The sequence below is a fragment of the Balaenoptera borealis genome (assembly GCF_965194805.1).
Source record: "Balaenoptera borealis genome assembly, chromosome: 15".
Lineage (NCBI taxonomy): Eukaryota > Metazoa > Chordata > Mammalia > Artiodactyla > Balaenopteridae > Balaenoptera > Balaenoptera borealis.
In genome coordinates, this window is record NC_138871.1 from 6711043 (window position 1) to 6729604 (window position 18562).

Sequence of the window (18562 nt, forward strand, 5' to 3'; positions counted from 1 at the left end):
CTGCGAGCGGCCGGGACCCGGGGAGCGGCGCGGGGAGTGCAGGGGCGCGCGGGGCGGGCGCGGCGCGGGGCTCACGGCGCGCGCGCGTCTCGGCCTCGCCCGCGCACACGCGCCTCCCCGAGGAGAAAGGCGGGCGGGCGCGGAGCGGCGCGGCGGCGGCGGCTGCAGCGGGCCGGGCCGCCGCGAGGGCGGGAGGAGGGGCGGGCGCGGGGGGTGGGGGGGGCGAGGCGGCGGCGGCGGCGGCGGCGGCGGCGGCGGCGGCGGCGATCTCGCCGCTCTCTGCGGAGTGTGCCTGCGCGAGCCGGCGAGCGGGTGAGTGCGCCGGTCGCCGCCAGCAGCCCGGCCGGCCCAGAGGCGGGGAGGGGGGCGCCGGGAGCCCCGAGCCGGGAGCGGGCAGCGGGCGGGCGGGCGGGCGGCGGCCGCTCCGGAGCGGCCGGGATGCACCTTGAGCGGCGCCTTTCGTTGCAGCGCGCGGGCGGCCCGAGCCTCGGCGGCGGCGGCGACGACGGCGGCGGCGGCGGCGCTGACACCTCCCACCATGGACAGCTTCGACTTAGCCCTGCTCCAGGAATGGGACCTCGAGTCGCTGTGGTGAGTCCCCGTGCCGGCCGGGCGGGCGCGAGCCAGCGAGCGAGAGAGCAGCGGGGGGCGACCGCGGCGGCCCGCGCGCCCTCACCTGGGCGGGGGGCTCGGGCGACCGGCCGCCGTGGGGGCGGGGTGGGTCGGGGGCGCCCGCCGCGCCGGCTCCTTCCCGCCTCCCCCGGGGGGTGGTCCGGCCGCCCGCCCGTCTTCTCGCCCCCCTTTCCCGTCCCCTCCCCCCGGTGCTGCCCGCCCTAGCCCGGGGGCCGGTGATCTGGAGAGCCGGGGGCAGAGCGCAGCCGTGGAGAGAAAAGGAACCGATTTCTAGAACGTGTCACTAGTGCCGGGGGATCCACCCCTCGGTCCCCCGGCCCCTCTCACCTCCCTTCTCTCCATTCGCGCCCCCCCCTCTTCTCCGAGGGCCGCCGGTTCACACCAGCGACCCTCTGGAGTTGTGGCCGCTGCGAAGTGCCCTTAGAGGATGCTCCAGCCTCCTGCCTGTCTGCGCCGAGTCTTGGCGGCCGCATCCTTTCTGTCTCTCCCACTCGAGATGGAAAGTGAACCCGAGGGCAGGGGGCGAGTGCTTCTCCGTGCGGGAATTGTGAGGCCCTGGCCCTGGGAGACGCATTTCCTCGAGGTTCGCAATCCCTTTGAGCCCTTTCTTCACAGCCCGCCTGGCCACGGTTACACTCCTGTCCCCGCTCCAGCCCACCGGCGCCCCGTGTATCCCTTTATTCCGCGCTCAAAGCTCGCAGCCTGGGGAGCGGGAGGCTGTGGAAGAGCCCTCGGGGTTCTGTGGGCCGGGGTTCCCATATTGAGGAGCTACTGTAGGTAAAGCGCCGCTGGAAGCAGTTTAATTCTAGTTGCGGGTGTGTTAAAAATCCCATTGGCTGTTTCCACATCCCTCTTATCCACCCCCCGCCCCCCCCCCCGCCCCAATCTCCTAAATGTTTCCAACCAGCCCTATTCAGGTGGTAAAATTACCGCCTGCATATTCTTGGAGGAACTTGTGTTATGTTTAATATTTACGGGAATGAACATCTGTGGAACAAGCATATTAACTGCATTCTGTTCTGCCCCTGGTAATCGCTTATTGTAGAGCTGAGGTTTGGTTCCCCCCCCCTTTTCTTGAATTCAGTAAAGAGTTCACATGTGTCTAAAACTGCAAGTGGTGTGCACATGAATATGCAGTGGGCAGTTTTAAAGCTAAACTGCCTTTTGATTTACAGATCGTATATAATATGTGGAAATGTGTATATTTTCCATGCTGCAGGCTTCCAGTGACTGATCTGTCTAAAGCCAGGTGTAACTAACTAAACTGGACACAAAGCTAGTGCATTATCGAGCAGTTTCTTATAAAAGATCCCAGGATGAGTAAGTACAGCTTGCTCTGCATAATGCTGGTGCCTATAAAATATACAAGGATGGGCCCTAATGTAATAAAACTTTTATATATTACACTGGAAACTTCAAAGAGCCAGTGTAGAAAGAATATGGAACATGTTATTACTCTATAAAAGTCGCTAATTACTGTGTTGTTGCTGCTGGGGTTATTTCAGCCTTTCATTTACAGATACCTATGACTTTACAGGTTTACACTTAGAAATGTTGGTTTCTGGCACAAATTCAGTAGGTTTGCAGGTAGAAACTGTGCTTTAAAATTGACTTTTGCTTTTAAAAGTCACATTTTCAGTCAAAAGGAAGAACTTTTTGTTTTGGCAGGTTTTTAGGCTGCTTGTCTGCTTGCTGACTCAAAACTGAAGCCCTCATGACTTTTACGAGTGATATTTTGAAATTATCAGCCGTAATCTGTGGCTTTTCCAGCACAGGCCTGAGCTGTCTTTCCCTATGCATCTTTAGTTCCCAGCTGAGTTACCTGGAGCACAGTTACATAATAAATGCCTGTTGAATTGACTTGAAATTTACATTAGCTACGTACTTTTATTATTTAAAAAAAAATTTTAAAAAAGCGTTTTTAAAAAGCTACTGTACGTGCAGTCAGATTTTAATCAATCCATCAATTTGTCTTTGGCTTATGAAACTGTGCAGGATTTCTTGCTTACAATATAGTAGGACAGTTTGGCTTGACTGAGGGAGTGTTTCTAGTTTGCAGATGTAGAATTTATATCTTCTAAGAGCTTATATATGTCTCATCAGTTAAAGATAACCCAAACTCTTTGAGTATGCATTTCTAACCCGGACATTTTCTCAGTCATGGATGAATTTTTTGGATGGTATTTTCTAACTCAATTTTATGGTTGACTTTATACGTTTTTAAGTTTATGGCTTGTTTTTAAGCTTATAGGTGACCCCAAATAACTAACATTTGAGTGCTTTCTGTGGGTCAAACATTTTCATATCCATTGTTTTCTTATTTGAATCTCATAACAATCCCAGAAGTGGTAAGTGGTAGTAGTCCCATTTTACAGACAAGGAAATGGAGGCTTGGAACTGTAAAATGGCTTTACTGCGACCATAAAACAAATGACAGCGGAATTTTTAAACTAACATTTACCAAACATTTAGCCAGACACTGTTCTAAGTACAATGCATGTACTTTAGAATGTTTTAACTCTGTTCTAGTACATTACATGTCTTAGTTCATTTAATCTTCAGAGTAACCTTAGGAAACAAGCAATAACTATTGTTATTCCCATTTTACAGATTGGGAAATTGAGGGTGGGGAAGATCAGGTGACCTGCCCAAGGTCAAACATCTAGAAGTGGAGAAGCCATATTCGAACCTAGCATTAATTTCAAAACTCAGTTTTCTGACTTCAAATCCAGCGTATTTTCTATAGTATTGCAGATGTATTCCCAGTTTATGAGAGCAGCTCTGAAATTAATTACAAAACAAAACCTTGATGGACTGGAAATTAAGGTTCTGCTAAAATATAAAAGAAAGAGAAGGTCAGAGCCCTTAATTATATTAATTTAAAATTAAAGATTTGAAAACAATACCACGATTTAGGAAATTACGTCTGCTGCCCTACTTGAATTAACTTCTAAAATGTATATAAATTTAAAATAGAGACTACTAAAAACTTCTTTCTTTAATCCCTTTTAGAAAAACACTTTTCTTTGAGGGGGGGAAGGTACAGATGAATGGCAAAGGAAAATGGTATTTTAACAATTTTTTCTCATTGGTGGGCATCGTTTTCCAAAAAAACAAATTGCAGTTTGTTAGTTGTGACTGTGGCTTTGAATCTGAGCTAGCTTAGTCTAGTGGTCACTGGAAGTGTCCCCAAATGACTGTATAGACAATATGAAGAGAAAAGCTCAGTACTATTGGATTTAATCTTCTCTGCTTCCTTGCACACACCCTTACCCCTCCTTCCTTGCCCTCCAGAAACTCCCATACTTATTTTTCAAGGTGGAGGGGGAGATTTTGAGCCTGAATTATCCAGATGGCTGTTTCAACTTTTCTTTTCAGCCACGCCTTAAAATTGAGAGGGGTTGCCCTAATTCCCACCTCTAGTTCCACTTCCCATTTCTGGTTTGAAGTACGAAGGAAGAATTTGGACCAAGGTGGAGGCATTCATTCTATACCCGGCTCCCTAGTTTCATTCGGTAGAGCCAAATCCCTGAAGAGCTGGGGGGATTCAGTAAGTTTACAGGGGCGGGTGACCAGAGGAGCAGAACCCCTTCTCAGACTCCTCCTCTATCCCCTTGGCTCCTCTTCCTGTTCTACACCAGCTTTTGATCAGCTGCTGGGCATGTGTGCCCTTCCTCAGGGCCTTTAAAATAATGACCATCCCTTTGAACAGGGTAACAGTTGCTTTCATTTATTCACTTAACAAATTTTATTGATCATCTCTTAAATACAAGACCTCATGCTGGTTGCCACAGGGGATACAGAGAAGAGTAAACCATAGGTTGTGCGTGTTATCGTCTAGTGGGGATAAGACAAGGACACAAGTATAAAAACGTTTCGGCACTGGTAATTCAGAAGTGAAAAAGACCATATTTGGGACTGGGGTGGGTGGTGGAGGAGGGAAAGTGGAAAAATCGAGTTTAAAAAAAAAAAAGGCTTCCGTGGAAAAGGTGGCCTTTGAACTAAGCCTTGGAAGATGAATGGGATTTTTTACAGACGGTGGGGGTGGGGTATTGAGAGGACATAGCGGCATCTTGGGCAAAGAAAGAACTGGAACAAAGGCTTTCATGGTGTCTCTGAAAGATCCTTTTATGAATCATGGTGGAATTACCTATACCAAATATTTTAAAGATGCAGAACTTTGTAATCATGAGGTGGTTTCAGTGAATGAGAAAAGCTTTCCACAGTGAACTTGGTCAAAATTGTATTTAATCTCCCTTAAATATAGACACATGTTAGTTACTGGGGAGAAAGTCTGTTGAAATAAAATAGTAAATATTCAGATCCCTCTCTACTACTCCCCCGCCCCATCGCCCCATAGCTTCACATAGCCCAGAATCCATTTACTGTTGTTCCAGGAGGCATTATACTTTATATTCTTTCAAAGTGGAACCTTTGAAGTTGTAATAAGTGGATTGTATCATACTCACCAATTTGTTCAATTCAGTAAGCATTCATAGAGCATTAAGCATCTCTCTAGCTTAGGTACCAGAGAGCAGTAGCTTTCAAACGTTTTATACCATGACTCACAGTAACAAGTATGTTTAACATTGCAACCCACCACATCATTTGTGTGCACACATACTCATAACTGAAACAAGTGTCATGAAATAACACTTATCCATATTATGGGAAATGTACTTTGATATTTTCTATTCTATTTTTTTAAAACTTCCCCATCCATGGATTGAAACCTGTAGTTTAGGGGAAAAAAGAAACTTAACTGTAGCGATGCATAGGAAACGGAGCGTTTGCGAGGAACTTGTAGGAGAATAAGCCGTCCACATCCATATCTGCTGTACAAAGCTGACGCTGCCCATTTGAGGGGGAGGAGGGCGCATCCTGTTGGGAGGGGAAGAGACCTTTAGGGCTGAGGGGCCTGTGGAACGCCTCTTGGAGAAGTGGACTTTCAGAAAGAGAAAATAAAAAGGAGGAAAGTCCATGTGGAGCGAAGGCCGTGACTAGAAATAAGGAGGAAATAAAGCGTGGAGCTCGTTGGGTGAAGATGAAGTTATTAACTAACTCAGGGGGAAGATGTACTGCACTCCTGTGGGGGGAAGGGGAGCCAGGTGGAGGCACTAACAACTTCGTCTCCAGTAGTGCCTGCTGACCCCACTTGGTTCTCTGCAAGTCAATCGCCTTCTTCCAGACCTCCTTAGGCTCCCCGGGGTAGAGTCAGACAACTACCCGGATCCCTGATCTTGACCCTTATTAGCCCTTCCCTCCAGCCCCAACAAAGCAAACATTTTAAGGCCTACCCCTATCCCTTTCGTCAGCCCATAGGGGTGAAAGCAGTTTCCCAGAACACGGAGCACAGGAGAGACGCACCTGGGACCCATCACCTTCGCTGGGCGTGGCCTGAGCGCCGGGCGTCCTGGAGCCCATAGGTCTAGCCCCGTTGGCCCCGCTCGTTCTCATTGGCCCGAAGTGGTGGACTGGTTGGCTGCGGTGGCCATCATTGGCCGAGAGCCCCAGAACACGCCCAGGGCGTGGCGAAGGGCTTCCCCAGGTGCAGGGGTGAGAAAGTTTCCAGCAGAGTGGCTTCCAGGGCCGGGGCTGCCTCCGGGAAGGGGCTGAGGGCCGTCGTGGAAGAGGTAGGGAGGTGTGGATGGGAAGCAGTGGAGTGCTGGGGGCCGGGAGCTGAGGGGTGCATCCACTTGTGGCACTGTGGGTGGTGTGTTTTGGAAAAAGCTGGCGGGGGATTTGTTAATTCAGGGCCTCGAAGTTGAGGGCTCAAGCTCTCAAGCTCGGTGTCAGGATAACGGAGGATGGGCGCTGGATGTGCAGATGAGTTTTAACCAAGTGCCTTTTGATGACGATGAACATGAGTATTGTGTGTGGGGAAATAATTCTTTCCTGTGTTCCAGAGTCTCTTTTGTGAAAATGTAGGAGGCTTATAAAATGCTGAAAATCTATTTCGGGAGAATGTCCCTGTGAACCAGAATGGGTCTAATCTATGCCACTTTAAATTTAGCAACTTGAACAAGGCCCTTTGGCATAATATTGGTTAAAGTAACAGTAAAATTAAGAAAAAAAAACCTCTGAAAATGAAATGCAAGATTTTTTTTTTTCCTGTGTAAGTGGAATTTTCAACCTGGAATAAGTTTGCCTGTTTAAATTTTCTTTATTTCGGGAATAAAGCCTTGGGGGGCAAAATCAAGGACATAAAAGACGATTTTAAATATCATTTAATGGTAACATAATGTTTCCTTGTTTTGTTTCAAAGTGAAATCCATAAAACTTACTTTCAGTGTTGCCTGTTTTCATTTGTTTGGGAATTTAATTGAGGTTTCTGAATTCAGTTGGCTCCAGCCTCCCTTTCTGTTTGGCCCTGGGCAGCTCACCATCTTTCTCATTTCCTATTCTCAGTCTTGGCTTAATCACTTATAAAACAACAGCACTTATACTGGCCTACCTCATAAGGTTGTGATGTTAAGTAATGAAAGTGTCAATTGCTTTGTGAATGCCAAATGCAGTTCTTTTATACCCTTTGCTTCCTTCAAAACGTCTCTTTATCATAAACAAGGAAGGATACAGAAAGGTCACGTTGGGTCAGGTCATCCATCTGGTGTGGAGTTCTGTTCCTGGTAATGGGACCCAGGGACATTCTTGAGTAGAGGCTGGTAGTTTTTCTTAGTTGTACGTCATAGTTGAGCAGACAAATACGTCCTTGCTTATGGTTGTACTGGTAACAAATGTAGATATATTAACCATTACATAATCTTTGATGTTTCACCAAGAATGTATTGAATTACCACCCATTACATCAAATGACTTCATTTGGCTCTGTGGGTCTCATTAAATTATGTCAGGCTAATCATAATTTAGCTTCAACAGAAACAAAATAACACAGTTATACCAGGATGAGAGGATACCACACTATCCAAGAAACTTAATGGGTTTAGTCTATGGAAACTAACACCTGGGGATGTGATGGAGGCCCCCCCCCCAGTGTTTCCAGGTGTTTCGCTGGGTTTGTCCAAGGATATAAGTAAATCAGTGGGTGTGAGGTTATCTAACAGTGGTGTGACAAGGCTGTCTCAGAGGGTAACAATGACCTGTCTGTAGGAGGCTGTAGACCCCCTGCCGGGGACTTTGTAGAAAGAGCTTTCCAGAGTAAGTGGACCAACAGCAAGAAGTGATCTCTGAGTCCTTACAGCTTCAGGATTCTACGATCATCCCCATCACAGGGGAGCAGGAATCAAAGAGAGCCAAAGTCATTAATTGTATTCACTTGTGTATTTTTCCCCTCTGCAGTTTCTCCACTCACATGTGGAGAAAGGCGTGGAGGGTACTTAGGCTTCTTCATGTAATTTCTTCTCAGGAGGCTCCTTGTTAGCCGAGGTAAACAACGGTGACTGTAATTTGGAGACCACGCTATCATAGCAACTCAGTTTAGAGTTACATGCTTAACTTGAGCTGAAATAATTTTATTTTTCCTTTTTTTTTTTATGACAGGAAATTAGTTTCCAAAAATCCTTTGGAGTGCTGCAATAGGAGTCTGTTAGTCTTAGTTAAATTTTTCTTGTCATACCTGCATTTTTTACCTGAGTTACGAGGTGACAGACCAAATTTTCCAGCAATGTTCATTGAAATGTTAATTAGTTACCTGGCAGTTTAGATAGAAAAAGGCTTTACTCTAGTGGATCATCACCAATTCTGGGAAATAATCTGTCTGTTTTGTTTTCAAATGTCAAGATATATTTGTTTTTCTTTAAAATGTATCTTGAGAGGAAGAAAAGACTTAGGGCTTAGAAAACAGTTTTGAAAACAAAGGTCCATATGCTTACCTAGCACTCAGGCCAGCGTTTCTCAAACTTTAACGTGCATCCAGGTAACTTAGGGATCTTGATAAAATATAGATTCTGATTTAATAGGTGCAGGGTAGGGCTATGATTCTGCATTTTTAACCAGCTCCCAGGTATAACTGCTGGTCCATAGGCCAAACCTTGAGTAGCAAGAATTAAAAGGATAAAAATTCCTTTGAGAAGAAGCTCTTTAAAAATTCTGCATCATCTTCTTTTTATTTTGAGGAGGCTTTGTATAATAACATTACAATTCCACAGTGCCAGGAGGTTACATTTAGATGCAGCATTTATTTTATTTTTGTGAGTCTTTCTAATACAATTTTGATGAGTGAGGGGGTGGTTAATTGTATCCTAGTGGGGATATAGTGGGAAATAAACATAAAAACCTAAGTAAACAAAGTTTGTAATAAATAGGCTAATCACTTTTTATAGCTTTACAGTTCTTGTCAGCCCTTCAGAGACGGAGTCCTTCTTCTTCAGGAGCCAATGCTGAGAGTAACTGGATTCAGAGTCTTAGAAACACTCTGGATTTGTCGGGAATCTCACAAGCGCTCCTGTAGGTGCCCAGGACTCAGACCAAAAGTTCCCGTTCTCTTTGGCAGGGAACTGGGGGTAGGGTGGGGCAGGGAGGTGGCAGTGATGGGAGAGGGGGGTAACTATTTTGCAGAATTACTGCACTACCCTGTGGCCATAGCTGCAAATTGCAACTTTCCCAGTGTCCTAAAAGAAATTGCAGCTCAGCTCCTGGTGGAACCCACGGTGGGCTCAGAGCCTCCGATGGGGACCTTCTCTCCCAGCACTGCCGGCCACCTCTCCCTCTTCCCCACCACAGAGTGCCCCGAGTCCCTCAGGTGGTCAGACTTAGCCGCAGTTTCCACGTTTAATTTCCATTTCTACTTCATTAGAAGAATAAGTGCAGATGGGACTGATTGTGTGAGTAAATACAGCACGGTTGACTTTGTGCTGTGAGATTGGCGGGAAGTTTATTTATCTTCTTAATGAGGGTTTGTGTGTGTGTGCGCGCGCACACACACATTTCCATTCTCTGAGATAGGCGTGGAAGACTGTGGCTGCTAAGAGCAAGATAGGTTGGGCTTACACAATTGTGACCATTTCAGATTGGGAAAACAGAGCTGGCTTTTAAGGAACGATAGTGACTCCTTTAAATCTTGCAGTCTTAGGACACATGTGAACCCACAGAGGAAGTGTTCGCAATAGCTTTTTAGGCTGTTGTTTGGAGCAGTACTTTGCATTTGTGCTTTTAGTGGCTGTGATATTGCCTTCTACCTCATAATCCATTATGTTATCTGACTAATTGTGTTTAACCATTTCGTGAAATAGGTGATGTTGCATTCCATGTAACTTTTCTTTCTGGGAACAGGTGAGAGGGAAACTCTTGCCCTCAAGCATGGAGATAGATCAGACCCATTGTAAGGAAAGCATGTGTTTGGTTATTGCTTTGATTTTTACTCGTATCATCAAATTAATGTATTTTCTCTCACACTGGAGAAAACACTATTTACTGACTCTCAGTAATGATACAAATAACGGAATAGTCAGGTGATTTGCACAACTTCCCCCCAAAGGGGTCTCTCAGAGTTAGTGGTTTTCTCTGTTGGGTCCTAAGAAGGCACACCCAAGACTTCCTTCAGAACAAAAAAGCAACTGCTGGCCATCAGCTAAATTCTAAACTTCGTTATTCAGAATTGGGGCTTGACTAAGGAGATAGGCTGTCAACGTGGCCCAGCTTGCTCCCTCTCATAGCCCATTGGTGTCATTTCTCAGAGTTGCTGAGGAGGAAGGTGCTGTTGGAGGTGGAGGGCTTTACCTCAGGCTGAGGGGCAGGTGTCTCCACTGGCCATGGACTCTGCAGTTCACTGAAATAGAGGCTCTGGGTCCGGAATGGGTTGGTCCCTCCACCTTGTGAAATGCGCTGTTTAGCCACTCTCCTGGTCCATAGCAGTGGTGGAAACGAGGATTCCCTGGATGAGAGGGTGTAGCTTTAGAGACCCTCGGAACAAAATATGTTAAGCTGTCTGTCGTCCTGAGGAAGCAGGCTGCAGCATCAGCGGTGATGGGGGAAGCATACTACTTCAGCTAACATCCGTTTGCAGCAGCCTTCCCTCTTTGGTGGAAAATCCAGTGGTTTATACTGTATTACTCTGGTATACCAGTTGTAAGGCTGGCTGTGTAGGTCCAGGATGAAGTCTTCATCTGGCTCCCGTTGTTTGGGCTCAGGTTGGGGTGAGGCAGGAAGGCCCATGCTATTCCTGAGCGCCCCGATCATTTGGAGCTCAGGACAGATGTTGCTTGCAGGGCTGAGTCCTTCTCAGAAGAATGTCCGTGTGCCGGGGCCGGGTGGGGGGGGGGTTGCTGCTCAGCTGGAACCACGTGGACTCTCCCATTTGTGTTTTTTTCACTAAAGATAGATCCTTCCCTAGAATATGGCTTGGCTTCTGAGAGCTAAATCTTTTGGGTAACTTTCCTTTAGAGTGTGTGTTTGTTTTTCAATAAGTAGAGTATTAAACTTATTATTCTCATTGATACCTGAGAAAAGCATAAATGTATATCTATACTTATATATATAATAGTTACTTATAGATAATATATTTAATATTATAATTTATATATAATATATATAAATAATAAGTATGTAAACTTATTATTCTCAGTGATACCTGAGAAAAGTATCTTATGGGAAAGCGGTGAATTTTACCTACCACCTGGCCCTCCCCCCAACCGCTGCAACTTGAATTAAAACTCCAAGGCTGAGTTAACAAGTTCTGAGTATGGAAATTAAATATTTATCATCAAAAAAGGGAGGAAGTATGGTATTTTCGTTTCTAATATTTAGGTAGAAAATTAGTTACGTAAATTAATTTCTATTCTTTCCTTTACTGTTACCTCTCAGCAGGACAAAAATAATATTTTAGTGTCCTGAAATATTATATACAATAATGTAACACTGTATGGATGCCTTAAGCTGCTCTTCATAACCCTCCTTCTCTAGATTTATAGGTTTTTGGGTTGAGATGAGCAACTACTTATTAAGCCAGACACGGAAGTCAGTGCCACATTTTTAGCCTTCGGTGTCTGTGTATGTAAGCCTCAGATTCTTTCAAATAATCTCAGTAGGTTTTTTACCTGCTCTAATAGGGAATCCTGTGGAGTACATAAAAGGGTACCCTATCCATTGTGGAGTTTTAGGGAAGATTTCCTGGGGAACGTGACATTCGATTTGAATTTCAAAGGGTGAGCAGGAGTTAGGCTAGGAGTCGGGGAGCAGGTTGTGTGCCAGGTGCAACAATGTAAGCAAGGGCAAAGAGGTGCAAAATAGCATGTTGTGACAGTAGCAGCGACAGACACAGGTAGGTTGTGGGTCTGAAGCATTCCAGGTAGGCAGCAGCAGGAGAGGCGTTTGGGGTGTGGAGGGCCTCACCTGGCATTCCGAGGAGCTTGGACATTTTCCCTTAGGTGATGGCCTGCCGTTTGAGCAGGGGAACAAAATGGTCACACTTGCATTTTATTATTTATTTATTTATTTACTTATTTATTTATTTTTGGCTGTGTTGGGTCTTCGTTTCTGTGCGAGGGCTTTCTCTAGTTGCGGTGAGCGGGGGCCACTCTTCATCACGGCGTGTGGGCCTCTCACTGTCGCGGCCTCTCTTGTTGCGGAGCACGGGCTCCAGATGCGCAGGCTCAGCAGTTGTGGCTCACGGACCCAGTTGCTCCGCGGCATGTGGGATCTTCCCAGACCAGGGCTCGAACCTGTGTCCCCTGCATTGGCAGGCAGATTCTCAACCACTGCGCCACCAGGGAAGCCCCCCACACTTGCATTTTATTATTTCTAGAAGGCATTTGACATGGGTGAGTCTGATGGCTGTGATGGGCCACGTCTGGAGGATCAGGTCAGGCAGGGAGGATGGAGGGTAAGGGATGACTAGAAAAGTGTGTAGGGCAGAGGTCCCCAACCTTTTGGGCCCCAGGGACCGGTTTCATGGAAGACAATTTTTTCACGGACCGGGGAGGCGGGGGGATGGTTTCGGGATGATTCAAGCGCATTACATTTATTGTGCACTTTATTTCTCTTACTATTACATTGTAGTATATAATGAAATAAGTATACGACTCACCGTAATGCTGACAGGAGGTGGAGCTCAGGCGGTAATGCGAGCGATGGGGAGCGGCTGTAAATACAGATGAAGCTTCGCTGACTCACCCGCCGCTCACCTCCTGCTGTGCGGCCCGGTTCCTAAACGGGGTCTGCGTCACCAGGCTTGGGGACCCCTGGTGTAGGAGATTACATTGGAAAACTTGCTGACTGGTTGGGGGAATGATGGAGGGTGAGGGGCCAAAGGTGCTTTCAGGCTGTTGAGGTTGTGTGATGAGGTGGGGAGTATAGGAGGAGGAGCAAGCCGACTGGGGAAGGGTGGAGTGTTTAGATTTTACAGCGTTCCATTTGGAACGCCTGTGGGCCGTGCAGGTGGAGTTGCCGGCAGGAAGTTTGCTGTATGGTAGTGACCTTTAGGAAGAAGGAAGGGAAATAAAGATTTGGGAGTTGTCAGCATACGTAGTGACAGCCATGAGATTGGACAAGATGATCCAGGAAGAGTGAGGAGGGAGCACATAGGCTGAGGAGCCACAGGGGCAGTGGGAGGGAAGGCAGCCCGTGCAGAGAGGTGGGAGCCAGAAGAGAGTGGGGGCCACAGTCGACTGCTTTATTTTTTATTTTATTGAAGTATAGTTGATTTCCAGTGTTGTGTTAATTTCTGCTGTACAGCAAAGGGATTCAGTTATATCAATACATATATATATGTATATATATATATGTGTGTGTGTGTGTGTGTGTATATATATATATACTTTTTCCTTTTGGTTTATTATAGGATGTTGAATATAGTTCTCTGGGCTATGCAGTAAGACCTCCTTTTTTTCCCCACTGTGTATATACTAGTTTGCGTCTGCTGACCCCAGACTCCCAGTCTGTCCCTCCCCACCCACTCCCCACCATGGTCAGCTGCTTTAGAGGACTCTGGTTGAGGAGGTGTGGGGACAGGGCAGTGGCAGTGAAAGAGACTGAATGCTCTCACTGCGGAGGGGAGGGAGGGGGTGAGCTCAGGGAGGAAGGTCTCAGAGAAGGGCGTGGGCCGGCCGGGCCCAGGAGGAGAGGAAGAACGCAAGGTGGTTCCAGATGTCCAAACGTGGGGGGCAGCGGAGACTTAAAAAATCCCTATGAGAAATGGGAGTTTCAGAGAATGGAACCATGAGAAGAGGATAGTATCAAATATTAGACTCGAAACAGTAAATTATAAGTGTTTCATAGGTATTTTTGAAAAACTGACTAAGCCATGTTAGCGTAGACCTGTGTCAGATCCTCTGTCTGTAATTTAATTAGAGTGTTTTTAGAAGTAATTTTGATTCAGAAGGAATTGGGTGAGGCTACATTGTCAGGAAAAAATTAGTGGCCTTTTCTCATTTTGGACTGTTGAAAATGGATTTTTAAAAATGTTTTCAAACACACAAGACTGACAGAGTCAGGTGCCCCGGGATGTTGCTCTGACATTTAACGGCAGGATCTCCTTAGAAGGGCACTCAGCCCATTTGGCCTCAGAGTTTCTTGTATATCACAAAGTGTAGTGAGTCCTTTACATGTACTATATCTCATTTAATCTTCCTAACCTGTGAGGCGGGTTCTGTTATTCCCCATTTTATAGAGAAGGAAACAAAGGTATAGAGTACCTTGCCCAAAGTCCCACAGCCAGTGCAGGCAGAGCTGGGGTTTTAGCCCAGGCGGTCTGGCTCCAGAGTCCTTCCCTGTGGCCACCATCCTATGAGAAGTATCTTGGTGTCTCTCAGTAACAGAATTATAGGGCATGGGTTCTGAGGTCCCTTCCAATCTTAAAATATTTGTGATTTATACACATATGCATATATGTGTGTGTGTGTGTGTGGTCTCCAACAGGTGCAACGAGTACAATGTTTACTGTCAGCTTTTTAATTCGGAATGAATAATACATTGTGTCCAAGTTATTGTGTATTCCAGACTAGTGGAATTCTAATCGAACAGACTTTCCTGTGCAAGGATTGTCTGCAATTCATTGTCATTATAGGTACTACTCTTTTTGTCAGTATTTCAAATGTATAAAAATTTTGTATCCTCATAAAACCACTAATTTGACAAGTTTTATGGATGAAGAAAATGGTTGCAACTGTTCACCACAGCTGGTCCAGTCTACCCCAACACCTAAATGTAACTTTATTAATAACAATAGTAATGGTGCAGCACTCAAATTAGTAAAACTACCATATGAAAATAATCTGAAATTGTTTGCGAGGTGATTCTTTTTCATACAGATTTTCTTGCAGTTTCTTCTTTGTTTCTACATAAAGACAAACTGTCTCTTCTAGCTATGTGACTACTTCTATAAGAAGTGTTGCTTGGATGACATGGAAGGAGTAAAGAGGCTTAATTTGTGTCACGAGATATTTGGGTGAAGTAACAGTAATAGATTCTTGGCTTAAGGAATTGTGACATGTTGAAACAGATGACAAAAATAACTTTAAATGTCTTCTTTAAAAATCCTTGAATAAGACAATTTAAATATTAAGGAAAAAAATCTGCCTGGCTGACGAAATTCTAGAACGATGCATTTGATACCGGGAAGGGCAGGGGGTTTGGAGCCGGCATGCAATGGGTCCTGACTGCCGTATACTAGGGGCGCTACCTTAGACTAGTAGCCTAACCTCTCTGTTTCCTAACCTCAGTTTCTTCATGTATAAAATGGAGGTAATAATGCCTGTGCCACTGACTTGCTATGCAGATTAAATGAGGTAATATGCATAAATAGCCCAGCACATAGTAGGTCCTCAAAAAGTGGTAACTTTATTATTAATTCTTTTTTCCCTTCTCATGGTTACTTAATGTTTTGATTAGCAGTTGTATTCAATGACTGTATCCATTCTGTGGCTGAAAAGATATTTAGAAGCATGTATGAGTCAGTGTTTCAGTTTGTACCTTTAAAAAAATTTTTTTTAGCTGATATCTTTTTTTCCCCAAAGGTGTGGGCTTGTGTTTATTTAATGACTGCAGAACACAGGTACAGAAGATGGTCTCTAATACTTTCTTCTCTTGAGAGCAAGGATTCCTTCTTGTGGCTCCACAGGGCTAACATAATGAGCCCTGTGCATTGTAGCTGCGAAGAATTACCTGTTTTTAAAATTTATTCTGTGTGTTTTAATTAAAATAGAAAACAGTTAAAACCAGAACTTCAAAATTGGCGAAGCAATTAGACATAGGAGCAGTGAGTTTTGATAGCCCAAATGGCAAAATTTCTATTCCTTCTTTTCCGTCAGAACCAAACTGAGGTCATTATATTATTTCAGATGGATGATTATACCTTGACCTCATGTCTGTACTTTGGTCCATACCCATATGCTTGCTCCCCAGTCTCTGGACATGGAATGACCCCAGATTCTCCAGTGGGATGACAGCTCCTTGTGGTCTTGGTGCAGTGACCCTACGTCATGTAGTTATCGTACTTATAGACTTCCGATTTGGCTGCTTTCTGTTCTCTTGATTCCCTTCTTCTCTCATCTATGCATTAATTGCTGATACAGAACATAGGATAGCTTTGCCTCAAATTGCTTGATTCTGGCAAACCTGGAGCTGAGTCATTACATATTTCTTTCATACTGAAATGTGAAATCAGCCTCCCCTAGGGGTTGTTTATGACATCTGTTAGGTTTATCTACCTACAGATAAGTTAAAATGGTGAAGTGGGTTAAAATGTTATGGTTGCAGTTTGTATCAGCCAGCTTTTGTCGGGTGATGCTGTAGTAACAAAACACCCCCCAGATCTCAGTGGCTTACAGTTGCAAAGTGTAGTTGTCCATGTTATGTGGCAGTGGAAGGTCAGCTGTGCTCTAGTGTCTTTTTCATTCTCAGACCCAGGCTGACAGAGGGCACTATTTTGAAATATGCCATCCTCTTGGTGGAGGGGACAAAAGAGCTTTTGCTGGGTGTGGCATATGTCATATGGCTCCCATTTCACTGGCTTAATAAGTCATAACCTCAAGACTTATATTAGTAGGGAGGGAAACTACCCTTTTCCAAAGCAGTACTGCAAGTCACATGCCAACCAGCAGGGATGCATATCCTCTTAAAGGGAGGGCAATGAAAAATTGAAAACAGTGATACAGTCTGCCGTGTACTTAACTAGTGTGTGTATGTGTGTGTGTGTATGTGTATGTGTGTGTGTGAGTGTATATATATATATATATATATATATATATATATATATATATATACACACACACACACACATACACATACACACACATATAATCAGTGTTTTTAGGTTAAAGAAAAATAAGATTTAAAAAAGCTTACAGAACTGTCTGGTCGCATATTCTTTTATAATATATATTATAGAAGATTTCTGTCTTTTGGCCTGTGGTTTTCTTTTTACTGGAATTTATCACCTCTTGAATTTTCACTGCAAAAAAAGGGACAGATGAAGAACCTTGGTGAAATGTTTTCATCCAAAGGACCAAAGCTTCTGTGTGATAGGCTTACAAGATTAGAGAAATTGTTTTTAAAAGTATGTGTTTATTTAACATTTCATATATAAATAATTTGCCTTCACCATGTAGAAAAGAATACTATTATTCAGTTATTATGTCCTGATTCTTAAATTAATAACTTGACTTTGCTTATCACTGATTAGAAGCAAATTGTGAATGAGGAGCAAAATCCATATACATTGGAAGGGAATCAGGCAGTAAACTATCTGCTTTACAGAAAAAAAAGTCTTGTTAATGTTTTCTTTAGCTGAAGCTTTACGTATAACTTGAGCCTGGTTTTGATGTTTGAAAAAAATTTAAGCAACAAAAGAAGATGAGTGAACCTACAAATACATAGGGAACGATAATTAACCATTGATGTGAATTAATGAATGTGTGTTTATTGAGGTCCTAGGGTAGATGGTGTGAAAGGAATTTCCTGGAACTTAGCAGGACCTCTCAGAGCTTGGTCTTACCCCGAGCCCACTTTATTCCTCACAGATTTTGGAGTAGGCAGGGTCTGTATTCAGATCTTCAGAAAAGAGCTTTCTGAAACATAGGACGGTTTTCCTTTCTGTGTGTGTTTGGTTTATGTTATGTAAGGAGCATGCTCAATATTATTGGAATAAGATACCCCTTCTATGTTAATTCTAATGAAATTGAAGAAAGAAAGAGTCCACACCAATATTGTGAAGTGCTTAATGATATTTAAAATCTCTGGGAGACTGGGCCAAAGTGAAAATATAAACTTAATAAGTGAAAATGTAGTCATTACTTTGTATGAGCATCAAGATGCAATATTTTGAACTGATTACAACTGCTCTGTAGTACTTTGAAGAAGACCCATTAGAAGAGAATTAAAACTTAAGCCCATTAGTGCTCTGTAACGGGCCTAGCAGATGATCTTTTGTTGCTTCAAAATCTTTTCTAATTCTCATCACTTAACCTTCTTGGCTATATGAGCAAAAGTATCTATCCCTTCACATTTTCTAGAAGTGTGTGTATACCAGGAAACATTTCTCTTAAGTATCATAGATCGTTTAAAAAGCCAAAGTAAATCCTGAACTTTATATGTCTACATCTCAGGCTGAGATGAATGAAAATAAAAGAGCAACCTTTTTAGTTGCTAAAAATTATTTAGTGATGGAAACATGGATCACTGATATTTTTACTTTATTTTTTTTTTGTATGTTGATATTTTTCCTGCAACCTTGCTGAATGTATTCATTAATCCTAATAGTTGTGTAGCGGTGTGTACGTGTGTGTGTGTGTTCCTTCAGAGTTTGTATATGCAAGATCAGCTCACCTGCAGATAGAGATAGTTTTGCTTTTTTCTTTCCAATCTGGATGCCTTTTATTTCTTTTTCTTGCTTGATTGGTCTGTTGGAACCCCCAGTACAATGTTGAATAGCAGTGGTGAGAGTGGATATCCTTGACTTGTTCCCGATCTTAAGGGGAAAGCTTTCAGTCATATACTATAAGTATGATGTTGTCTGTGGGTTTTCATAGATGCCTTTTGT

The 18562-nt window shown here is 44.2% G+C and overlaps 1 protein-coding gene and 1 long non-coding RNA gene across 5 annotated transcripts in view; one reads left to right on the forward strand and one right to left on the reverse strand.

Moving 5' to 3' along the window:
- Positions 1 to 18562, reverse strand: part of LOC309611591 — a 249290-nt gene that overhangs the window by 122508 nt on the left and 108220 nt on the right. The gene's annotated exons all lie outside the window — the stretch shown is intronic.
- Positions 252 to 18562, forward strand: part of AFF3 (ALF transcription elongation factor 3) — a 561375-nt gene continuing 543064 nt past the window's right edge. For all 4 annotated transcript variants that reach the window (XM_082356113.1, XM_082356114.1, XM_082356115.1 and 1 more), the window contains exons 1-2: positions 252 to 312; positions 469 to 591. In XM_082356113.1, the coding sequence (XP_082212239.1) occupies positions 539 to 591 (53 nt within the window). In that variant the 5' untranslated portion in view covers positions 252 to 312; positions 469 to 538. The remainder of the gene's footprint in view (positions 313 to 468; positions 592 to 18562) is intronic.